A 25049-nucleotide genomic window follows, 5' to 3' on the forward strand; every position below is an offset into this window, starting at 1 on the left:
TGATCTTGGAGGATAAACTTTGAATCCAAGGACTCGTAATTACTTTCCATCATTCGAAAACGCGAAGTTCCCACTGATCAATTATTACGTTAAACAGTGGGACACAATGAAAACTTTATGATTTCAGTGTTTCTACGGTTTTACAGTAAGTTACATAACCCTAAACTAGTTTGAAACGATTTTCAATAAGTATTAAAACGAAAAAAACGATCTCACAGTTTCGAACCGGCGTATATATTTATTGACGCGGTCACCCATTCATCGCAGTGTTGGTTTATGCGGGAGTTTTCGATCCGGAAAAATGGTTTATTGTTTGTTCATTGTAACGTAATAACACAATGTGGAATGCCCCCTTTCCATAATAACACAATAGAGTGTCAAAAAAGAATAGAAAATAATAAGGAATAACACTGGGAAAAAGCGGCTTTGTTGACGTTCCAGGTTACCAAAGGCCGGCATGAAAGGTTACTATAGGTCACAATTCATCCGACTGGAGGAAGAAAAACAAAATGGTTGTATGTAAGCTGGAAACGCCAACACGATGATCAGTCGGAAAGAACCGCTATAGAATACGGGCAAATAAATACAAATAATAGGAATGATCAACAGAGCACAGGATTTTAAGTATGCATCGATTATTATTCTTCGCCATGTCGAGCAACACTTTAAGGAAATATATTTTAGAGATACAAGGAATTCGTTGCGGGTCTTAAAAACGTATTTGTTTTGTTTTATTGTTTTATTTTTAAATATTTATCTGAGAACATACGTACGCTCATGGTGCGGCCAGGGTGTTCAGCAGGTAGCTCGGAGTAAAACCATTCCGCACATACGAGGTGTCATAGCAGTAACACAGACGAACATATTGTTTCAATTCAGAGACGGATACATCGGTATTGTAGTAACTCCCACAACGTTTTAAATTTAGTTTTTATGGGAACTGTTTACGGCAGCACAGCCTTTTTGATTTGGCGACCGAAAAGAGATTGTAAAACACGAGTAGTAAACTGTACAATGAAGGAAGTCGTGGTTGTGGTGAAGTTATTACAACGAATGCATTCTGCTGTACAGGAATAACTTCGCATTCTTTGCTATTTGTGGAAGGATTAAAACTATACAAACGTATGAACATTCGATCACATAGCAGCACACACTAAACGAAGTTTATCGAGTCGTAAATGTGTTTTTCTGTGTTGGTGTTAATGGGTGTTGCACTAATATATTGCCTGCTGTTGGTGTCTATAGTTTAATATCACTCGGTAATATTTGGACAGACCTACCGCTTTATCGTCCAGTATGGAATGGCAATTAATCTGCGTTATTAAATAATGACTATGGTCACGTGGAGAAGTTAGGGGTTTCCAAGCAACGATGTTTAAAGTTGGCGAAGGATTTTCCCTAATAAGATCATATTTTATGGAAAGTTGATTTCGGGTCGTGTATAAACAAAGCATTGATTGGTAAATTACGTTTACAACAGCGATTTCGGGTCGTGTATAAACAAAGCATTGATTGGTAAATTACGTTTACAACAGCAAGTTTTTTTTAAATAATACTCATAAAGACGTCACAAGCATTTATACCCACTAAAATTAATTTGGTCATAGTTTACAATTTCCGATTGTTATTTTAATAAACGGTTTTTAAGAATGTAGTTTATTCTTATCGTCACGGTTTTAACTAAGTTTTTACGTTAGGTATTTTATGTCGATTATAACATGGAGGAATACGGTATAATCAACTCAATTAAGGTGGCTGTAGATACTGTGATATTGGTTGGATTAGCTATTTATCTGACGTGGCACTTCTGGAACAAACGTACACCTGGTGGCGCCCCAGGACCCCGAGGACTTCCCTTCATTGGGGCAATCACATCCATACGAAAACACCCCGAGCATGTAATGATGAAATGGAACCAACAATATGGTCCTGTTTGTATGGTGAGGTTGGGGTTTAAAGATATATTGCTATTGGGGAGTTACGAAGCTGCTCATGAAGCACTGGTTAAGAGTCCGGATTTCGCAAACCGACCACCAGCTCATTCCATTGAAGTGATCGCAGGAGGAAAGGGAATAGTGATGATACCGTTCGGTCCTTTTCATCAAGAGCAGAGAAGGTTTGGTCTAAATGCACTACGAGAGCATGGTATGGGTCGAAGGGCATTGGAACCTACAGTTCATTTGTGTGCGCAAGAGCTATGCGAAAGAATTGAGGAGTATGGATCAAAACCATTTAATCTTGACAACGAGGTGTACCAGTCAGTGTCCAGCATTATTTCTCGACTCGTATTTGGTCATGATGTCGTTCAAGAAAATCTAGAATTTCGTAAAATGATTTTCCAGATGATTGAACCGAATAAATTGAACATTCTCGCAGGGATTCTTGCGTTCGCCCCCTACCTCAAACACCTCCCGTTCTTCAGCGAAATTCACAGAAAAAGCAAAGAATTTAGACTAAAAATGGAGTCGTCTATTCGTAAAGAAATAGAAGAACATATGGAGACACGTGACCGAAAGGAACCACGTGACTACATCGACAGTTTCTTAAACGAAATGGAAAAATCAAATCAAGTACCAAAGGCAGAAGGTATAAACGCGTACACAAAAATTTCAGTCACAATAATATGTCAGTACTTGCCCGTTAAGTATAGTTTTTATCACTGTTTAATTAATATAATACCATCATGTTTGTGTGACAAAGAACATCGCGATTAGAAAAAAATACCTATTTAAAGTCTAAAAGTTGCCAACCGAAAAAACATTACGTATTGTCAATATTTGCCGATTTCCCGACGGATATTTCACAACTCGCTATTTCAGCAGTGACACCTACCGACGAGGACGAACGGAATACAAAAAACGAAGAATGGAAACAATATTCATCTTTTACCCAGGACCAACTTATTGCTATGGTATACTTTACTTATATAGATGTTGTGGTATGTTTGTACGTGTGATGAAATGAAAGAACGTATATAGCTTATTTGGTGTTGACATAAAGCCACCCGGTATAAGGAATGGCTAAAAAATGCCACCAAACAACACAAAACACCGCCCTGTATCTATAATAACCGTCTATATATGTTTGTTTCAGCATCGCGTTTGATTTAACTATACGTATTTTTATACAGAGTGGATTATTACCATTGTCGATAGTACTATATAGTAGGGTGGGGAAAGATGGGACACCTTAAATACATAATATCCGAATAGCCTGATCGTGTTTTAAACAATTAACAACGGCCTGTAGAAGTCGTGAGGATACGGTTTTATAATTCATTGAATGTTCTATGTTTACAACCAAATGGAAAGAGAAAACTAGACGAAAAGGTGTCCCATCTTCCCCCACCCTACTATAAGTATACATTAATTTAAAACTTTCAGGTACGAGATCTCTTTATGGCGGGAACGGATACTACGTCATCGACCACATGTTGGATCATTCTCTTCCTCTGTCGATACCCGGAGGTTCAGAGGAAGATGCAAGAAGAAGTGGATCAAGTTCTTGGATCAAATGGAGTACCAAAGATGGCACTTGCTGAGAAGATGCCCTACACACGAGCTGTTATTCAGGTAAAAGACTCATTTTATATGAATATTAGATGCTAAGTTTATCGAGTCCAACAAGGTAATGGTTTCTTACACTTGGAATGCGCGTCCAATAGATAAAAAAAAACTTGTTCATAGGATACGAACTATGGGTAATACGCATAAATACCTTTGCAAATAAAAGGGAATCGTTAAACTGACAGTACATAAGAAAAAATAAGTGTGGTGCGCAACTATAGAGGTTTAAAAACCTGTAAAGTTATATGTACCATAAACAGCATAATCAACGTAATTTTAATTGACTATTACGAACAGGAGATCGCAAGAATGAGACCAACCTTGCCCCTTTCTGTTCCTCACTGTACTACACAAGACACAATGGTCATGGGATACAAAATTCCAAAGGACACCATCGTACTAACTAACATCTGGGGAATTCACCATGATGAGAAACTGTGGAAAAACCCATACGACTTCAATCCGGAGAGGCATCTTGATTCAAATGGCAACTTCGTGAAATCAAGCAACATAATCCAGTTCAATATCGGTCTTCGAAGCTGCCTTGGTCAACAGCTTGCGAAAATGGAGTTATTTCTGCTGACCACAAGCTTGTGTCGTCACTTTTCGTTTTCTGTCGTAGGTGAGGTAGATATGGAAGGAGAGAGCATGGTCACTTTAAGACCGTGTTCAATGGAAGTGGTGGCAACAAAACGAGCATAGGGGACAAATGCAAAAAAACAATAATTTCGAAGCAAATTATGCAAAACTACTGTTTGTGCTTTTCAATGCAATTATTTTTGAATTACTGTGATATTTAAACGCTGGTGAATATTTTCCGATTTAAAATCACCTGTGTAAATTTAATAATCTGTTCCTTGCGTTTAATCGTTTGATAACTATATATATACACGGCGCCTTATACACCTGAGCGAGTAGTTTGTATTGTGTGTTATATCTTTGTTTGTTTTGATTCTCATGGAAAAATAAACTTTAGTTGGAAAAAGCATGACATTGGATTAATCGTCCGATTTTCTAAAACGGTTACGAAGTATTCTTTGTAGGTTAATAAGTCGAATCTTTTTAATACGAAAATAAACTCATACCAAGGCTCTTCGGAATACGTGTCGCTAAAACTAGAAGGGGCTATTTAATATATATATGTCGAGTTCCAACACTGTAAAATTAATTGTGGCGGCGATCACTTGAACATTTATCAAGGTTATTGCGTGTCAAATACAAAGTTACCCAAGCTTATGTTTATGGTAATAAGCATTATGTAACATAAAGCGATATCTGTTTTGGTCGAATTTTACTGTCGCTAATGTATATTTGACCAGCATTTCAGTATCTAGTTCAATGTGTTCTCAAGGTCACAAGCAATGCTGCAAGAGTGTAAGGTCTCGCAAAAACAATAGCGACCGGTTGCAATCCTCTTGAAATATGCGTGATAGCTTTCTGTTTGTAAGTCAACTATAAAACAGGGTTTATCTTCTCAACTCGATGAGGCAATGTTACTAAGTAAATTTAAGCGACCTCATTTGCTTTGTGATTACGAAGCAAATGCAATCACGTCCTTGAGGTGGAGGCTCATTATGAGAGAAATGCGACACAATGAAAAAAAGGTTGGTCTAAATCCATTGTTTTCGCTGGGGTAAACTTTAAACAATGACGTCACAATAGCAACGCGATCGTTGTGTTATGCTTCGTACAAATATGAAGCGAAATAACCAGCTGATACGGAATGACCTTGATCTGCACGCAAATTAACAACATTACACTTAACGTCAAATAACATTTAAACAACTTTTAAGCAGATGCTTGGTTACCCAATCGATGCCTAGCAGCTGAAAAACACGAACCGCCGATTGTTCTTTTCAAGTATTTGCCAAGGTAACTCTAGGTCGGTTGAATGGTAACTAAAGTTCGTTACACGCAAATGGATAGACAGTCAACAGTCGCTACCAGTCGCAGAATGTGCAAATTAAACTGGTTTACCTTTATCATTGCAAGGAGTTTGGCTATGCGGTTATTAAAACAGCTAGACAGAACAAACGAAACAACAGATTAAAGAAGAAAGATATCTTTGGAAGCATTTAGTTCAGATCCATTAAAAAAAACTTCAAAATACAATGCTTATATAGCGGTGGTTTAAACAAGACAGGATGAATTCGGTATAAATCCTATTCTAAGCAGATAAAAGGCGAAATAATGTATGTGATTCAAACTATAGTTCATGCGAGTTGATTGCCGAGGGCTGTTAAAGCTACGGTTTTGTGTAACGTTCAAAGTCTCAAATTGCAGCTCAAGTATAAATTCTTTGTCGATTACCTGCAAATTACAGTATGCAACGACTATTCCTATATCTCTAGAACTAATTAATATTTTTATAGCGACTGTAACCGTGAATGTAGTTGTGTGTTAATACAACACAAATAAACTGTAAAAAAATGGAAATTTCCGTACAATCCATAAGTTCAATATTTGATACAATTTTATTGGTTTTTATTGTTTCCTATTTAACATGGCACTTCTGGAACCAGAGATCAGCATGGGCTCCCCCAGGACCACGAGGACTTCCCTTCATTGGGGCAATCACATCCATACGAAAACACCCCGAGCATGCAATGATGAAATGGAACCAACAATATGGTCCTGTTTGTATGGTTAGATTTGGGTTTAAAGATATCCTGCTATTGGGAAGTTACGAAGCTGCTCATGAAGCACTGGTTAAGAATATGGACCTTGCTGACAGACCATCAAATGGCATTGCTGTGTTTAAAGGGGGAAAGGGAATTTTGATGACAAAGTTTGGTTCGTATCATCAGGAGCAAAGAAGATTCAGTTTAAATAAACTTCGGGAATATGGAATGGGAAGAAGAGCTCTAGAACCAACAATCCTCCTTTATTCGAATGAACTTTGTGAAAGGATTGAAAAGTTTGGGTCCAAACCTTTCTACATAGATATGGAAATATACAAAGCTATATCAAGCACCATATGCCACATTGTATTTGGGCACAACGTGATTGAAGAAAATGAAGACTTCAAGGAAATCATCAACACATTAAACAAAAAGAGCAAGCTAAATGTCTTATCTGGCATCCTTGCATTTGCTCCATTTTTACGATTTTTACCCGTGTTCAGCACCATTCATGCAAAAAGCGTGAACTTTCAGCAGACACTTCATGCTCTAGTGAGGCAGGAGATCAGTGAACATGAGAAGACCCGTGATCCAAAAGAACCTCGCGACTACATTGACAGCTTTCTTAATGAAATGGATAAAGCAAAATCCGCAATGCAAGGTAAAACATTATTCACTATGCTGTTATAAATAAAACAGAAAAGAGCATTCATAGATTAACAACTAATATTACATGTGCAGAGTCAGAAACTACACAGACAACTGGTGGTGAAAGTATTGAGGGATTCAGGGGACAGGTGGACCCAAATTGGAAACAGTATAGCTCTTTTACATATGAGCAACTTGTGGCAATGGTAAGTGTAGGTTATGGAAAGAAATATGTAAGTGCAAGACTTGCAAACGTTTTTTGAGTTAAATTACTGCAAGCTCTATTTGTCTAACAAGAGTTATTTTCACAAATATTTTGGTACCTATAACATATCGGTACAACTATTTTCTCAGCTACAAAGAGGAAGGCAGCACTAAGCCTTACCCGTGCACAAAGTAAAATGAATATGCTACTACTGCTTATAACAAATATTGAATGCTTTGCCTTTCAGTGTCGAGATCTCTTCATGGCGGGAACCGATACAACATCATCAACAACTTCTTGGATCATTCTCTTCCTCTGTCGATACCCGGAGGTTCAGAGGAAGATGCAAGAAGAAGCGGATCAAGTTCTTGGATCAAATGGAGAACCAAAGATGGCACTTGCTGAGAAGATGCCCTACACACGAGCTGTTATTCAGGTAGAAAGAGTTTTCTAGTTTTGTGCTAGTTGCATTACTGTATGCATGAAAGGCAATGGTGTATAGCATGTGGCAGGGTAGAAAATAAAGATTTTTCTTGCAGGAAATTAACCGGATACGCCCAAATGTCCCACTCTCTGTACCTCACTATTCCTCTAAGGATACAATGGTCATGGGATACAAGATTCCAAAGGACACCATCGTACTAACTAACATCTGGGGAATTCACCATGATGAGAAACTGTGGAAAAACCCATACGACTTTAATCCAGAGAGGCATCTTGATTCAAATGGCAAGTTTATTAAATCAAGCAAAGTAATTCAGTTTAATATCGGTCTCCGAAGCTGCCTTGGTCAACAGCTGGCAAACATGGAGTTGTTCTTGGTCACAGTATCAATTTTCCGACAATTTTCTTTCTCATTTAATCCAGGGGATAAGATAGACATGGAAGGTGAGAGCGTAATTGCTTTAAGACCTTACTCATACAGGGTAATTGCTGAAAAACGAATGTAAATAAATTTAATTCTTGTGAATCTGCTTAACTAACAATGAAATCTTTTTAATGGTTTTAACAATTTTTAATGGAATAATAAGTTTTGATGCAACATTAGTTAACATCAAAGGTATGCAACCTGTGCTGTTTAATTTCAATAATTTGATCGGGTAAATATTTTATAACGAATGTGTTCATATAGTTCCTACTAGATCAATGTGGGTTATATCAAAATCCAGGCTAATTAGTTATGCAGCAATGTTTAAAACCTTCTAAAAGTTCGTGATTGTAGTGTTAAAATTAGAATACATGTCAAGCATAGTTTAGGATTGGTGGTGGTGACCATAAAACTTTATGTATAGAACTGCTGTAGATTTTCACTAAGAACATTGATACCAAAGTTCAATTTGGCAAACTTTTCAATATATTTTTTATGTTTTTGATTTTAGTTAATGCCAATTCAATGCAATTTATCCATTGTGTGCTTTTGAACAATAAAATAAAGTGGTTACACTATGAAAATGTTTGCTGCAAACATTCAGTATCACAAACTTTAGTTACAAAGAAACTAATTGTGTGCATTAGGACAATAAACTTGTGGCAGCGGAAAACCAATATCCAGCCATAAAACCTACAGAAAGAAAACTGTTTATATAAAGATTTGTTAAGACACTCATGTTTAAACAATGAGTCCACTACTGCGACCAATATGAAAGGATTATAAAAAAGATAATATATTTAATTTAAAGGCTATTGTGTGCGAATGAATTTGCTGACCGGATTAAAACAGGTCAGGATGGGTTGTGTTTGTTCACAAATATTTAACATGCGCTGGATGTGTATCTGACTTGCAACTTTCACCATCACATGTTACGCAGTATATAAAATATTCAAACATTTATTTTCAAGAGAATGACTTTAGCGTAGAGGTTGCTGCTGGTCAAGAGAGCCATGAGTCAAATGTTTAAAGCTTGAGTTAATATTTTAAAATAAATAAAAAATATAAGAAGTTAGTTGCTCTTAGGTGTCAAACTTGTTCATATTTTAATAAAATTTGACAAATAAAAGAATGGAAGAAACAAAATCAGAAGTTTCAGTTGATCCGAAAAAAGCCAAAAAAGTTCGAATGCATTACTTTGGAATTTTGGTCGGCTTGATTCTTTTATTTAGCGGTTACACATCTATACTAGTTCTTCAGTCAAGTATAAATATTAAAGGAGGGTTAGGTAAGTTCTTAGGTGAAAAATCACCAAACCAACTCTTCCAAATTTAATGCCAAAAGCTTGGGAAACTAGACACTAAGTTTGGTAACATATCAGGCTGACGCATAAATGTCGGATTTCTTTTATATAAGTTTAGGTATATATAATTAACATCTTACTTTATTTTTAATCAGGATCACAAATGATGACAATCACTTACATTGTTACGTTCCTATCTTCCTTCTTTATTTCCCCACTATTCATCCGGGTTGTTGGAGTGAAAAAGGCACTCATGCTTGGAGAGTTGGGCTATGTCCTCTATGTAGCTGCAAACTTCTATCCATGTAACTTACCTGTTGTGAAAGAAAGATACGGCATGGGCATAACCTTAGGAATATTAATCAAATTAAATGACATTGTAAATGTGGATTAAAAAATAATTAAATTTCATAATTCACTTTTTTGTTTACTAAAATAAACTATAAAAACATCATTACGATTGACAGCTCCTGCCGTGTTGTACATTGCTGGCGTACTAGGTGGACTTAGTGAGTCAATATACTGGATTCCTGTCGGAATAATTTATGTTCATTATGGAATGAAATACCACAGGTATACAGGACGGCCAGCAGAACAATGTGTTGCTGAATTTGCTGGTTTATTACTTGGATTGTTTGTTATTAATCAGGCAAGTTTAGTACAGCTTTTTTTTTCTCGTGGTAAAACTTCCTGCTTTTGCACCATCAATACATCACACATTATTTTCTCTAGATTATTGGAAATTTATTCTCGTTTGTTGTGTTGCATTTATTTCCTCCCAATTCAACTGCAACAATCAACACAACAATAAGAACTACTGATGATCAATTTCTTTACTGTGGGGCGAATGATTGTCAAGATCCCAATGTAACTACAACACACATTGACCAATATGTCCCTACTAACCCAGTGGCGTTGTATGTCCTTTTATCTGTGCTGCTGTTCATCATGTTCATTGGTGCCGGCATTCATATGTGGCTGGTACCTGAAATAGAACTTGAATCAAACAAAAGAAAAAGTTCTACTTTAAAACTTGATGGTGAAGAGGGAATACCACTGAATGACAAAGGAGATTCAGGAGAAAATGAGGAAAAAACCTCCGTAAGTTCTAAGTTTCCAACTCAATTGGTTTACACATTTTTTTGTACGCTAGGTCGTTGATTTTGATTTCTATTTACCAATATTTTTGAAAAGTTGTTGTTAATAGATTTTGAAGTTGGTCATGCAAACAATGAAAGATACAATCAAACAGCTGACAATGATGAGACAAGTTTTAATAATTCCTTTGTCCATCTACCTTGGAATGTTCTGTGGATTCAGCATCAGTGAACTGACAAGAGCTTGGACATCATGTATTCTGGGTGTATCCCAGGTATTTATAGCGAAAGATTTAAACAGTGTTCAAATGCTATACAGACTAATACACAATCTACAAACTGAAGATGTCACTTCAGTTTAAAGCTAAAATATCACTAATAGCTAAATTTGATATTTATAAGGTAAACCATATATCCATAAATTTGTTACAGGTTGGGATTTGCTTGATTCTGTATGGTGTGGTGAGTGGGACTTTCTGTATTGTCAGTGGAAAAATCCTTGGGCGATACGGATGTCTTCCTATTTTGGTTATTCAACTTATACTCGATATAAGTTTTTACTTGGTCTGTTTGTTATGGGTCCCAACTGTTTCTACAACTTGGGTGGTTTATGTCTTGTTTTGTATGGCTGGATTTTCAGCATCAGGTGCACAAGTCAATATTGGATGTAAGTAATTACAACTATAGTATGTTTTAAGTACTGTGTGCTAAAAATATGCGATTGAATCAAAGTAAAAAACTTTTTATTTTCTTTCAACACCCTGTGTTTAAGTATTCGAAAATGAAAAGATTTATTACCTTTAGAAACAACCATAAAACTTTGACACCACCTATAAAGCTATTCATCTTTTCACAACATGAATGGCAGTTATCTTAATTAAGAATTTTACTTTTAGATAAATATGGACAATTTCCAAACAAAGAAATCTCTTTTATGTTCTGGAGCGTTACATTTGCTGCTGGATTAATTATAGAGTTTAGTGCAAGCACTGCCTTTTGTGTTAGTACAAAGATCTACTATCATATAGCAACCTTGCTTGTTTCAGTTCCTTTAGCAGGTATTATTTAACAATTTAAATAAATTACATATAATAGTGGCATGTCAGCAGCAGCAGCTGTGTTTTTATTTAAACCATTTGCGTTTTTAGGTACAATATTCTAAATTCTGCAAACATTTTATTTTCAGCAATCTTAGAGATTCTAAAGCCAAGAAAATAAACTTCCATGAGATGTTTTGAAATTCTTTAACAAACTTGTTTTCACTAAAGTCCGCAGTTTGTTTCATATGTTAACAATCTATTTATGTAGCATAGTTTATATGCAAAACTACTAATAATCACAAATATATTTATATCTGTCAAAAAACATAAACCAATACAGAATATGAAAAAATATATTTACTCTTTATTTTCAATGTTATTTAATAATTCTTCATCACTTTGCAAAAAAACTATTATGAGAATACTACAACTTTTCTTATGTTTAACATGAAATCGTAATAAAAGAGAGCAAAAGTTTAATGAGTGAGCACATATTAAACCAAATAGCATAATATTAATTAACCCTTTACTTACTACAACGGTCAACTAAGCTTGATAAAAAAGAAACTAGTAGTAACCAACAAAAGAGTTTTTAGTCGCCATTGTTGATCAGTAAATAGAATGCATTTATACATGTACTACAACTTATGATGGATTGAGTGATTGGTAAAGAATATGTGTAAATCTGTACAACTCCTGCACCATGTGTTAACTTGTAAACTTGCACTAGTTAACTTTATTGTTGCTGACAAATGACAATAAGGTATAAAAGTTAGTGCTTTTAATGCCCCTTCCCCCCTAAACAGCTATAAATTGATACAGGCGTCAATCGATGTGTGGATTTTTCATCTTACTAACACAGGTACTCCCAAGTTCCCAAACAGTGTAACGTAACCGCTGTTTCAACAGATCGTACAAGAAATGATAGCTTAACCGTTTGGGCGCCTGGGAACAGATCAAAATGTCCCTACAAACCCGAGTCTTATCCTTGCCCTGCCTTACAAATATTGTATATTTATTTTTTCTTTTGATAAGTGATATTTTTATACATTTTTAACAGTTTTTGTACATTTTCACTACAACAGAAACAAAGCAATAAGTTATTGATAACTGTGTTACTAATGAGTTCCAGATGTATGGCAGTTGACTTTACTGTCTGTTGCTGTGGCAAAGTGGTTAGCGCGCCTGCCTGTAACACAAAGGTAATTGATACTTGTCGCTGCTGCTACCATCGTGGACGTATGTGTCCTTGGGCAAGACATTCTCAGGCAATTGCTTCAATCAAGTGGTCACTAATAGGTTGTCCAAGTTATCAGATATACATAAAAAAATAAAAAAAACCAACATACATGGTAACTCGTAAGTTGGCACGAGGTGTATGAACACCTGTGTTATAACGACTGTCGTTTCCTGGCATGTGAGGATAGTTACAATAATTACATAATTGACTCGAAAGGTTATAATCATTAATTGGAGGATTTTTCGTTCAATCAAACAGTAAAGTAATTATTAATTATTTGCTAATTATACGGTACTGTTTTGAATCTAAAAATTTAGCCTAAAATTTATAGACATATATGAATGGACACTCAAGAGATTAAAGAATAAATTCCAAAATTAGGAATTGAGAAGCAACAACAATAAAGGATCTACATGACCATATATGTGATGAAATAAAAGTAATGTAGTAAAGGAATGGAAAATTGTTTTGAAACTAATTAGGTTACAAGTTTACTATTCATTTTTTGACTTCAAAACAAATATTAACTACATGGGGTTAGGAAGTAAAGTACAAGAATAGAACCCAGTTTACGTCAATACAAGGCAATTTGTCCATTGTGTGCTTATAAACAATAAAATAAACTGTTCACACTATGACTGATGTTTGCTGCAAACATCCAATGTCACAAACTGTAGTTACAAATCAACTCATTGTGTGCATAAGATAATAAAATTGTGGCAGCAAAAAAACAATATCCTCTAGCCATAAAACCTACAGAGAGAAAATGATTGTTAATGTAAAGGTTAATTAGGACATTCATATTTTAACAATGCATAATAAGTCCAATACTGCATCCAATATATAAGGATTATAAAAAGAGATTATACTTAACTTCAAAGCTATTGTGTGTGAATGAATTTGCTGACAGGATTAAAAGAGGTCAGGATGGGTTGTGTTTGTTCACAAATATTTACCATGCGCTGGATATGTATCTGACTTGCAACTTTCACCATCACATGTTACGCAGTATATAAAAGATTCAAACAATTATTTTCAAGAGAATGACTTTAGCGTAGAGGTTGCTGCTGGTCAAGAGAGCCAGGAGTCAAATGTTTAAAGCTTGAGTTAAATATTTTAAAATAAATAAAAAATGTAAGAAGTTAGTTGCTTTTAGGTGTCAAACTTGTTCATATTTTAATAAAATTTGACAAATAAAAAAATGGAAGAAACAAAATCAGAAGTTTCAGTTGATCCGAAAAAAGCCAGAAAAGTTCGAATGCATTACTTTGGAATTTTGGTCGGCTTGATTCTTTTATTTAGCGGTTACACATCTATGCTAGTTCTTCAGTCAAGTATAAATATTAAAGGAGGTTTAGGTAAGTGTTTAGGGAAAAAATGACCACCTCTTCCAAAGTTAATGCCAAAAACTTGGAAAACTAGACACTAAGTTTGGTAACATATCAGGCTGACGCATAAATGTCGGATTTCTTTTATATAAGTTTAGATATATATAATTAACCTCAAAGATTTATTTTTAATCAGGATCCCAAATGATGACAATCACTTACATTGTTACGTTCCTATCTTCCTTCTTTTCCCCACTATTCATCAGGGTTGTTGGAGTGAAAAAGGCACTCATGCTTGGAGAGTTGGGTTATGTCCTCTATGTAGCTGCAAACTTTTATCCAAGTAACTTACCTGTGTTGTAAATGAATGGTAGTATATGGACATAACATTGAGTAGAATTCATTTTATTGTATCAAATTAAACCCCATTGGGAAGGTAATTTAAATAAGAGTTAAAATTCTTATATATAAACAATTTCCCCCCAATTAAACCAAAAAAACACCATTTACAATTGACAGCTCCTGCCGTGTTGTACATTGCTGGTGTACTAGGTGGACTTAGTGAGACAATATACTGGATTCCCCTTGGAATAATTTATGTTCATTATGGAATGAAATACCACAGGTGTACAGGACGGCCAGCAGAACAATGTGTTGCTGAATTTGCTGGTTTATTACTTGGATTGTTTGTTATTAATCAGGCAAGTTTAGTATAGTTTTTTTTTCTGGTGGTAAAACTTCTTGCTTTCACACCATCAATACATCACACATTATTTTCTCTAGATCGTTGGAAATTCATTCTCGTTTGTTGTGTTGCATTTATTTCCTCCCAATTCAACTACAACAATCAACACAACAATAACATCTACAGATGATCAATTTCTTTACTGTGGGGCGAATGATTGTCAAGATCCCAATGTAACTACAGCTCACATTGACCAATATGTCCCTACTAACCCAGTGGCGTTGTATGTCCTTTTATCTGTGCTGCTGTTCATCATGTTCATTGGTGCCGGCATTCATATGTGGCTGGTACCTGAAATAGAACTTGAATCAAACAAAAGAAAAAGTTCTACTTTAAAACTTGATGGTGAAGAGGGAATACCAATAAATGACAAAGGAGATTCAGGAGAAAATGAGGAAAACAACTCAGTAAGTTCCAAGCTCCCAACTCAAGTTTACACATTTTTTTGTATGTTATAGGTCGTTAATTTTGATTTCCATTTACCGATATTAGATTTTCAATAAGTTGTTGTTAATAGATGTTGAAGTTGGTCATACGAACAATGAAAGATACAATCAAACAACTGACAATGATGAGACAAGTTTTAATAATTCCTTTGTCCATCTACCTTGGAATGTTCTGTGGATTCAGCATCAGTGAACTGACAAGAGCTTGGGCATCATGTATTCTGGGTGTATCCCAGGTTTTTATAGCGAAGATTTAAATCTAAACGCCATATACAAACTAAAGAAGTCACTAAATCAAAAAACACTAATAGCCATATAGAATATTTTATAAGGTAAGCCTCGATATGTATTTGTTACAGGTTGGGATTTGCTTAATTCTGTATGGTGTGGTGAATGGGATCTTCTGTATTGTCAGTGGAAAAATCCTTGGGCGATACGGGTGTCTGCCTATTTTCTTTATTCAACTTATATCTGATATGAGTTTCTACATGGTCTGTTTGTTTTGGGTCCCAACTGTTTCTACAACTTGGGTGGTTTATGTCTTGTTTTGTATGGCTGGATTTTCAGCATCAGTGGCACAAGTCAATGTTGGATGTAAGTAATTACAATTATGGTATGTTTTAAGTACTGCATGGTATATATATGATTGAATCAAAGTAAAAAACAACGTTTTTACTTCCTGTCAACACCATGTGTGTAAGCATTGGACGGTGAAAAGATTCATACCGTATGAAACAACCATAGGTAGTAATCTAAATTATTAATTTTACTTTTAGATAAATATGGACAGTTCCCAAACAAGGAAATCTCTTTTATGTTCTGGGGCCTAACATTTGCTGCTGGATTCATTATAGAGTTTAGTGCAAGCACTGCCTTTTGTGTTAGTACAAAGATCTACTATCATATTGCAACCTTGCTTTTTTCAGTTTTTTTAGCAGGTATTTTAGAACAGTTTTGTTTATTTGCATATAATAGTAGCATGTCAGCAGCAGTTGTGTTTACATTCAGATCTTTTAAGCATATTATGCTAAATCTGCAAACATTTAACTTTCAGGGTTTTTAGAGATTCTTAAGCTAAGAAAATAAACTTCCACGAGATGTTTTGAAATTCTTCAAAAAACTGTGTTCGCTACAAGTCGTGATACTGGAGTTCATTTTATATGTTAACGATCTATATTAGCATAGTTTCATTGCAATAATACTAATATATTTATATTCATATACGTTAATGAAACATAAACCAATACACGTAATCACAAATAAAAAAATATATTTACCCTATACTTCCATTGTAGTTTGATAATTCTTCATTACTTTCCAAAAAAAAAACATTCTGAATAACTTTTAACTTTTGTTATTACATAATAAAACAATCATTAGCAAGAAATTAAAATTTAAAAATGGCGGGAAACAATTGGAGTTCTAGTTTTCACAACGTTTGAAAAAATATATGGACCAAATGAAAAGTTGCTTTTAAAATTATTTAGTTTACAAATTTACTTTTTTTTATAAAATGAGTTGACTTTCTTGGGATAGATTAACTGCGAAGTCTTGGGTTAGAAATTAAAGCACAAGCATAGAGCCCGTCTCTTTTATAAAGATTTGCCGAAGAAAAATGTTGTTTCTATTTATGAAGATGACGAAACAACGAAACTTATTTTTGTTTTTTTTGTTCAGAATCGTATTTTTGAATTGATGTGTTTTATTTACAGGTACATGTTTACTATTTGTACATTTTAAAATAAGGTATTTTGGTATTTTTATTATACTGTTCCGAAAATGTCGTTAAATTTATTTCGCTGCGTTATTTGCAAACGAGCTTTCTTTGACGAATCAAGAAGAAACGAACATACAATGTCGGAGCACAGAAAAAGTTCGTTTCCAACTTCTAATTTAACAGTTTCTGCAGCTGAAAAGAGTTGCTTAAATACGACTACGAGACCCGTTCAAAATTGCGAGTTTTCTAAACACAAACCCTTTAAACCAACAAGTGTAAACACGAAACATTCAAAACATCGTGAACGACGAAATATGTCACGGGCACGGCATTATGCAGGACGAAGACTGAGTGGGCAGTTCCAGTATTTGTTAAAGCATTTGGACCAACTGTGGCCACCAGATGAGAATTCAAAAATTGAAGGGTTAAAACGATTTCGGAAACTAGGTTGGCTTTTATCAAAGATAACAGGTATTATATGGAAATATTTAATCATTTTATACCCATAGTATTGTTAAATTGGTTCTATGTATAGCGATTGATTGCTCTGACTACCCCTTTTAAAATTATAGGTTAATTCAGAAACTAAAGCAATTAGTTTTTTTTAAACTGGGTTTAAAGTGTCTGTAAACTTAAAATAGTAATTTAGTTTTGGGAGCAAAATTCAGCTTTGTATATTTGTTATTGTTCCCTTGCATGATTTTCTGTTTGTTTACCATGTTTAATATTGACAGGTCATAATTATTCCAAAGAAAAACATGGTTCTGTAAAAATTGTTCAAGTCCTTAATCATGAGTTCTGTCAAAACAAACATTTAAATGAAGAAAGAATCCGAGAAATTCAAGTCAAGACAGGGATTTCTCAACTTTATATTAAAGCTTGGTTTAAATGGAAAAAGAAGTTGGAATTGACGACTTCACCAAAGAAGGTTATTTGTTTAAGAGTTTGTGGTTGCTTGATTAAATGACACTGATATTTAAATCATTGTATTCTTAAATCCTGTTTTAAAAATCTGTAAATTTATTTATTTTTATTGATACAGTAACATTTACCCTTTCTTCATAAAAATGAAACGCAATGGGCAAGTCACTTATTTTCATTTTTATGTATATATATATATATAATTTCTTTTACCAGGTTCTGCAAGAATCATTTTATTCATGTCAGTATCCATCGCAAGAAACGATCAAAACTATTGCCAGTGTAATAACTTCGACTCCACAAAAAGTCGAGTCATGGTTTCTAATATCACGAGTCATCGCTGACATACTTGATCCATCAGCTAATGATACAAAAGAAATGGTGAGACTAGTGTTGAATCTAGATTTAATTCATTAGTCGTGGTGTGATTTAATCATGTTAGGGAAAGTTATTAATCTAAAATTATTTCTGCAAAATTAACATGTACTGTGGTTTCAAAGTACTGTTCTGGTTCATGTGTGGGGTAACAACTACCATTATTTTAACGTTTTTGTTATTTATTTTTTAAAGTAACCTCACAATGTGATAAGAGGGTCTTATTGCTAATTAGTTTTATACAGACTGCTCAGCTCATACAATTATGCAGCTTCAAATTCAAGCCCTTCAAGTTTAAATTACACTTGTTCCCCCCTAAAGGTGTTATGGAGGTTGTTTCATCTAAGGTTTGGAGAAGGTTTGCAAAACTCTGACGTGAAACTCGCTTCTTATCTTCTTGATATGAAAGTTGAAATTGTCATGAAGATCTTCCAAATATGGTGTGGTAGGTTTGGTGTTGCTAACCATATGAATGCTAAAACATATGTAGCTGGAGGAAATGAAATGACGGAAACATTGCAACATGTTCAAACACATACAGAACATGGCAGCGATGGTGTTTGTATTGACGATGATAGTGGGGGGAAATCTGGTGATGATACAATTTATCAATCTTTCTTAAGACTTAACTACAGTGCAGAAGTTAGTGATGACAGCGATGATAATGTGATGGTCAACACTGCAAAAGAAACACCATATGTTGCCAAGGAAAGCAGTGCTTCACTAACTGCAGAGAAAAAGTTAATAAATACAAAAAGTTTGATAAACACTGTGGAAAATGTAGAGGGTGCTTCTGTGGTTCAAACATCTGTTGTTTTGACGCCGACTGCTACAGTCCAAGCTCAAACGCCTATGACACAAAATTTTTTGGCAAACAGTAATTCATTCACTACAGGTAAAAATGTGGCAATAAAAGAAAGGGGTAATGCTGGCAAAAATGAAAACGTTAGTGCTACAAAACATTTGCCTTCTATTACCAAAGGTGGTGCTTCTGTATGTGAACAAGTTGGAAAGGCGAGCTTCCCATTTCAGCCGTATGTTAAAGTGGAGGTTAATTCCAATGAAGCTGATAAAGAAGAAAGCATTAGTTTATCGGATACCATTAAGGTTGGAGATAGAGTTGGTGCAACTAAAGCAACAGTTGGAAACAAACGACGGAATGTGAAATTAGAGGTAGGAATGAATGTTACTCATTTATCATCATTGGCCTGGCAATTTAATTAAAAGTAAAACATCACTGCCCTCTCCAAAGTTTTATCTTTTTAAATTGCAGACAGTTTAAATAACCTATTAGCAATCGCTTGCTTGGCTTATGGGTTGTGCAATTAGTGTAAGGTCGTGTTCTGTGTGATCATCTTAGAATTTGACTTCAGTCATCTTCGTTTATTTTGTTTGTTAATAGAAATAAAATACTTCTATGTTTTAGGTTACTGAGGCGTTTGGAATACAAAATGGTAAGATGACAAATAAGGGGCTTTGTTTATTGTAAATGTTTTATCTTTGTTACCTTTTATAAATCAAGGTTTATATGGATCAGTATATGATTGAGATTGAAGTCTACTATAGGTATGATAATCCGTTCTCGTGGCTAAATTTCAGCCGAAATCCACAGAAACACTATTCTAAAGGTTTCGTGTAACTGTGTTCAGTAGTTCCAAGATACGTTTTATCCAGATTGCAATAGCCAACTATTTTAAAATGAACTTGTAGTTGCTGATGCTCTAGCCCTATAACCCTAGTCCTGGGTGTTTAGTGAGTTTTTAAAGATAACTGAACAGCTTGTCTTCGTATTTGAAAATTTGTCACACCAAATGAAAAGCCTGAAATGAATAGGTTTCTTTTAAATAATAAGTTTGAATTGTTTTGTAAAAAAGGCAGATCTGATCAAGTTTGTGTTGTGTTATATCGCCTGCATTATTCTATAGGTGCATCATATTCGACCCTATGAGGTCATAAAAGCTTCATGAGAAACAAGCTCATTATCTGAAGTTGAGAGTTGGGCAACTCCATCATAAAGATCATATTGTGCATTAGCTTGTGTGTGTGTGTGGTATCCACTACTCGTATGATATCTATGAGACTTTGATCATGTATGAAATTTTTCTGTTAGAACAAAAAACTTTTTGAATTATGTTGCCTTTGAAAAAGTCCTCTTGTAACTAAACTGTTGCATTGAGTATATATTTCTGAAATGAATTTTTTTTTCTGTGTTGTTATGTTTCATTTAAGCAAAAGTTTCGAATAACCATTTTGGATTTTAGAAAACTTTTCTGGTGGAATGGTCCCTCGAGTGGTTATACCTCCAGAAGAAAGAATCTGTGATGAAAGAATCATTCATAAAAGCATCTTTTATCAAAAAGAAACCAACCAACATCCAAATTCATCAAATGAACATCAAAAAATACTAAACCAAGGTAAAGACTTCCTGAGCCAACATCCAGGGACATCAGATCAACAACAAGACACATTGGACCAATATTCCGACTCTTTACCTCAACATCAAGTGTTCTTGAACCAACATCTAGACTCTTTCAATGAAGATTTCTTACGCCAGGATCCTGACTATTCAAATCAAGATCCAAAGTATTTGGAGCAACAACTGGACTCTTTAGGTGAAGATCAGGAGTTTTCGGACCAACATCCTGACATTTTGGAGCAAGATCCCAACTCTTTGGATCAACATCCAGATTTGTCCGACCATTCACTGATATATGAAGTCCTTCGGAAGTTGCGGAGAAAACAGAGAAAGAAGGGGATTCCTCCAAAAGTGAATGTGGCTGGAGTGGCTCTTGCACACCACCTTGTGGGGAGAGCTAAAAAGAAAAAGTTTTCACAATTGAAGGTTTGGCAGTAATGAATTTTTAAGCTGTTTTAGTTTCCTAATTTTGCACTACATAATTTTTTTTTAAGTGTTTGCAATACATTTATGTTGAGTGGCCCTTATTTTTTGGTTTGACCTTTAAACTTTGTGTTCCAGAATTATCGTTCTTTCCTTGAAGAGAAAACACCGCGTGACGATGATGTTATTTTTGTTGGGTCTTGGACCAAACCGAAGTTGGTGAATAAGAAAAAATTGGACTTAACTTCAGTTTTACGCAGCTGTGTTGAGGTGATTGAACTTTTATACAGATTTCTGTCAATGTTCTAGCACAATACTAACTATGGAATTTTGTACATCATAGGATGACATTACCTTTAGTAGAAACATGCCTCATGGACACGGAAACCACTATGTGTTAGAGTTACCAAGCATAGTAGACCCACCCAATGCTGTGGAGTCTTTGTACCAAGTTATTGGGGGTAAATACTAAGTAGAAATTAAATTCTGGATTGTTTGAAACGATATGAACCTTATTTGTAACTTGGGTACTTGACATTAAAAAAGTAGTAAAAGTAAAGCAATGTTGTTACTCTAATGTGTCACAAATATATATATATATATATATATATGTTAAAACCAATTACTCAATTAGGTTACTTATTTAAAGCAGCTTCTGTTACACCCTACAACTTAGTTTTTGATGTGAAAACTGTTAAAAAAATTATCATTATTACAGTAAACTGTTTACTAAATATTAGAATAAATATTGACTTGTGTCCACAGAGAGTCAAGGGACATCAACGTAGCATTCAAAGTGTTTACACCACCATGCATGATAGTTGCACATTTATTGCTGCTTTTATTTTTCGTTGTTTTCTTTTCTTGACGTTACACAGAGTTTCATGTTATATTTATACTGATCTCTATTGGTGTTGTTGTACAGAGTTGTTAATATCAATTTATTTTTGAGTTAATACACCTGGTTTCTTTCACAGTTGCGTTTGTAAGATAGTAGTGTTGACTGTGTTCACTTTTTTATTTGCACCAAACACATTCCTTTTGGGTGCGGCAAGCTATGTCAGGGGGCATTGGAGGCTCATATTCTTACCCCAAACAAACATGGTGTATGAATGTATTTTTACACCACTGCTCCAACTCCGTGGCGAATATAGCTGATACACACAGACTATTCAAAAGTATAGCTATTATATTTATTTAAGTTACAAAAACAACACAGGTATTAACCTCCTGCAGAAACTAAACTAAATCAACATATGCAGAAAATATGGTTCCTTGTGATCAGGCAGCAAGCTACAAATGGCTAAATACAGTGTTTATGTATATATATAAGCAAACACCAGTCTGTTATTAAGTTTTAAGTGACATTTAGAAACAGTTGTTACAGAAAAAACATGATTAACAGTAAACCCATACAACACAATTACATTAAAGCACCACACTCATCCCTGTTTTCGATTCTCCCATTCATGCTGGGGTGACCTTTCCATAACCTTGCTCCACAGAGAAAGTAATTCCATTGTTGGAGAGAAATTCTTTTGTTTTGATGATTCGAACATGTTTGCGATCTGGATGGTCAACATGAAGATGAAGTTTGTGTCCGTAATCTGTTGACATCAATGCGGGACGAGGTTTGTTGAACTCCTGTGATGTCATAATTAGCATAGTGATGTAAAGGGTGTTTGACTGTTTGTTGAGATTCATTGTTTATATTTTTGCATTGTTTTTATCATAAAATGGTTGAGTTTTGGAAATTATGTCATAAAATTTCAGTTACAACTAAGCTATTGAAGTTCCTAATTAGCGCCATAGTTAATTAACCTCATCATGAACTGTAAGTCCTCTACTCTTTGCATGTTCTCTGTCACAACGATGAAGTTTATTGTTGAAACCATCACCCCACTTAAACAGTCGGTCATATGTTGAATTACTTGTGATCTGTCAAAAACATAACAATTTATTGGTTGTGTAAGACTCAAAAGTTGTAATGTGTTTTTATTGTGTTTAAACTGTGGCTAGTAACAAATAGTCATGTGTGCCGAAATAAAAATAGAGAGAAATGTCAATTGTGACATTTTTATACCAATATTGTAAAAGTAATAGCGCAGTTTTTTATGGTAGTTCTGATATAAATTATTTAGAACCTTCTTTTCGTTGTTAAAATAGGTAAATTGTCTGGCTTCCTCGCGACTTGTTGGAATCGCAGAATAAGCACTTTGTGCTGATAAAGGAAGTTCCCCTTTTTTGACAAATACGTCATTAACCTCGTTGTCAATGGTTACCGGAATCTCCATTTTACGAAAATCACTTTGTATAGCTAAGAGAAGTTCCTGTTAGATAACTGTATATCGTAAAATGTGCGTGTATATACGGTTTATGTACATTTGAGATTAAAACTAAAACCTTTCATCTGCATAAACAGTCAGTAGTAGATAATGATTGAACCGATTTGTTCAAAAGAAAATCAGTTTTGGCTTAGGTTATCCGCAAAGTAACACACAAGACGGAAAAAACGTTTTCTTCATTGTTTTTAACTTTTGTCGTAACTACGGACCACACGCTAGAACAGTGGTGCCGTTAAGTAAGTTTGGGAAAATCGTTTGGCAACATTAAAAGTAGAGAAAACATTTTTAGTTTAGGATTCGGGGTATTTTCAAAAATACGTCACAATTCCTAGTAATACGTCATAAATTTTGCTACACCGTCATTTAAAATCTAACTTCTAATTAAATTTTCCAGCAGAAACAAAATTATTCACTTAACAGCAAACGGAAGTTCTATGGAAGCATCGAGGTCGTTGAACATTCCTGGTATCTTCAAATTCATTTATTTACTGTGTTTGCATTTTAATGTAATTGGTACAAATCGTTCCAATGTTTTCTCGGGACGACCAGTAACGAGCGATTTTTTTTATAAACGGACTCTGCTAACAGCGTTAACTTTCTTCATCTGTATTATAATGTGCATCGTGTATAACAGGAGGAACAACTGATGGCCTTGAAGCAATTCATCTTCGTGCTTCGAATCTCGCTTTGACTCGATTTGATGAACGCATGCCATTCCGTTCGCCAGGTGGCGGACAGGAGTCAAGGAATAATTTTAATCACGTGAGCCATTAACACTTATAAACTACAGCACATGACGTCACAAACCGCATTAATTTAACGTAGAGCACGACAAAATCTTTTCATTCTCGGGTCGCTTTAGCCAAACCATCTATTGACCGAAGAAATAATTTCGATAATAACGATGGTCTAGCTGTGACGTTATCAAAGCGATTGTCAATGGTTATTCCAGGAAGTCAGGTGAACTAAAAGTCTCAGTTAAATTTTAAATATAGTTTCCCCGTTATCCACACTCGCTTTTACAGACTGAGATCGCCCCAGAGCCACAGAACAAACCTAAACCAAGCGTCCTGAAACAGCTAATGACTCAACGACGCCGCAAAGTGGTTGTTTTGATTGCCACATTCGCTATGATTTCCATTATTGGTAAAAATATCGTTTACGATGTCACAAACAATATTTATCACATTTTCATCTCCAGGTTTTATTCTCACTGTCATATACGCCGCTTCTTTGACGTCACAAGTTGGTTTGATAATGAGCATTATTATGTTTATAATCGGTACATTTGGTGCCGCGATCTCAACTTTTGTCTTCAACAAACCTGACCTAGAAACAAAGGTAACTTGTAGAATGTGTCTCGATGTTGCCACTATTGTCGGCCTATGTGTCCCCTTGAAAACTGCTGTAATGGCAGTTTTTTCATTCCCCAGTAGTTTCTTATAGATTGTCAGCCATACATTAAAAGTAAAAAAGAGTTACATACGTAGTTATAACGTTTATAACATTCTTGTTGCCCTGGCCTGCGAGGTTAAATAAGTTTCATTCAATCATTATAACGTCACAGCTTTATTTCCTAGGAACGCATTCGACGCCGAGAAGATATTTTTTCAATGTTTAAAAAAATCGAATTCGAAGAAAATGAAAAAGAAACATCCACGTTTCTCTCCGAAAGAATTATACCACGAGCGCCATCTGGCGGCAGTGATCACAATATTTTAATTATAAAATAAAATATTAAAATC

General features: G+C 34.9%; 7 protein-coding genes and 1 long non-coding RNA gene across 10 annotated transcripts; 6 read left to right on the plus strand and 2 right to left on the minus strand.

The window, feature by feature from the left end:
- Positions 1-33: 33 nt before the first annotated feature.
- LOC149727764 (cytochrome P450 2U1-like) lies at positions 34-4550 on the plus strand. 2 transcript variants are annotated; one of them, XM_089888150.1, is made up of 4 exons: positions 34-2586; positions 2820-2911; positions 3384-3572; positions 3864-4550. In XM_089888150.1, the coding sequence occupies exons 1-4, from the start codon at positions 1719-1721 to the stop codon at positions 4266-4268; spliced, it is 1554 nt and encodes a 517-aa protein (XP_089744276.1). In that variant the 5' UTR covers positions 34-1718; the 3' UTR covers positions 4269-4550. The 2 variants fall into 2 exon arrangements, with proteins under 2 accessions (XP_089744276.1, XP_089744277.1); XM_089888151.1 differs by having other exon boundaries at positions 2823-2911.
- A 654-nt stretch (positions 4551-5204) lies between these two features.
- On the plus strand, positions 5205-8492 carry LOC149727765 (cytochrome P450 2J6-like). Its single transcript, XM_089888149.1, has 4 exons — positions 5205-6848; positions 6929-7041; positions 7288-7476; positions 7580-8492. The coding sequence occupies exons 1-4, from the start codon at positions 5996-5998 to the stop codon at positions 7988-7990; spliced, it is 1566 nt and encodes a 521-aa protein (XP_089744275.1). The 5' UTR covers positions 5205-5995; the 3' UTR covers positions 7991-8492.
- On the minus strand, positions 7835-16500 carry LOC149727766 (uncharacterized). The gene is made up of 6 exons (XR_016386008.1): positions 16385-16500; positions 14874-14952; positions 14139-14268; positions 10118-10196; positions 9393-9525; positions 7835-7973 (listed from the first exon to the last, which is right to left on the minus strand). It is a non-coding gene; the product is annotated as an uncharacterized LOC149727766 (long non-coding RNA).
- LOC149727767 (UNC93-like protein) lies at positions 8649-11828 on the plus strand. The gene is made up of 8 exons (XM_089888152.1): positions 8649-9196; positions 9367-9516; positions 9679-9860; positions 9944-10312; positions 10419-10583; positions 10741-10975; positions 11205-11366; positions 11495-11828. Exons 1-8 carry the CDS (start codon positions 9040-9042, stop codon positions 11524-11526), a joined length of 1452 nt encoding a protein of 483 aa, XP_089744278.1. The 5' UTR covers positions 8649-9039; the 3' UTR covers positions 11527-11828.
- LOC149727768 (N-acetylglucosamine transporter UNC93A-like) lies at positions 11966-16396 on the plus strand. Of its 2 annotated transcripts, XM_089888153.1 has the most exons (8): positions 11966-13946; positions 14113-14259; positions 14436-14617; positions 14700-15068; positions 15179-15343; positions 15467-15701; positions 15884-16045; positions 16162-16396. In XM_089888153.1, the coding sequence occupies exons 1-8, from the start codon at positions 13790-13792 to the stop codon at positions 16191-16193; spliced, it is 1449 nt and encodes a 482-aa protein (XP_089744279.1). In that variant the 5' UTR covers positions 11966-13789; the 3' UTR covers positions 16194-16396. The 2 variants fall into 2 exon arrangements, with proteins under 2 accessions (XP_089744279.1, XP_089744280.1); XM_089888154.1 differs by lacking the exon at positions 15884-16045.
- Positions 16501-16788: 288 nt separating the features above from the next.
- LOC149727769 (uncharacterized) lies at positions 16789-21935 on the plus strand. Its single transcript, XM_089888125.1, has 9 exons — positions 16789-17295; positions 17559-17752; positions 17962-18126; positions 18442-19293; positions 19547-19574; positions 20382-20962; positions 21098-21229; positions 21303-21420; positions 21725-21935. Exons 1-9 carry the CDS (start codon positions 16887-16889, stop codon positions 21745-21747), a joined length of 2502 nt encoding a protein of 833 aa, XP_089744251.1. The 5' UTR covers positions 16789-16886; the 3' UTR covers positions 21748-21935.
- A 203-nt stretch (positions 21936-22138) lies between these two features.
- Positions 22139-23285, minus strand: LOC149727770 (cilia- and flagella-associated protein 90-like). The gene is made up of 3 exons (XM_089888190.1): positions 23104-23285; positions 22781-22897; positions 22139-22603 (listed from the first exon to the last, which is right to left on the minus strand). Exons 1-3 carry the CDS (start codon positions 23251-23253, stop codon positions 22427-22429), a joined length of 444 nt encoding a protein of 147 aa, XP_089744316.1. The 5' UTR covers positions 23254-23285; the 3' UTR covers positions 22139-22426.
- A 343-nt stretch (positions 23286-23628) lies between these two features.
- Positions 23629-25047, plus strand: LOC149727771 (uncharacterized). Its single transcript, XM_089888186.1, has 6 exons — positions 23629-23769; positions 23939-24066; positions 24130-24264; positions 24330-24450; positions 24506-24645; positions 24885-25047. Exons 1-6 carry the CDS (start codon positions 23739-23741, stop codon positions 25035-25037), a joined length of 708 nt encoding a protein of 235 aa, XP_089744312.1. The 5' UTR covers positions 23629-23738; the 3' UTR covers positions 25038-25047.
- The last annotated feature ends 2 nt before the right edge of the window (positions 25048-25049 follow it).

The sequence above is a fragment of the Ciona robusta genome, chromosome 11, assembly GCF_009617815.1.
Source record: "Ciona robusta chromosome 11, ASM961781v2".
In the NCBI taxonomy this organism is placed as follows: Eukaryota; Metazoa; Chordata; class Ascidiacea; order Phlebobranchia; family Cionidae; genus Ciona; species Ciona robusta.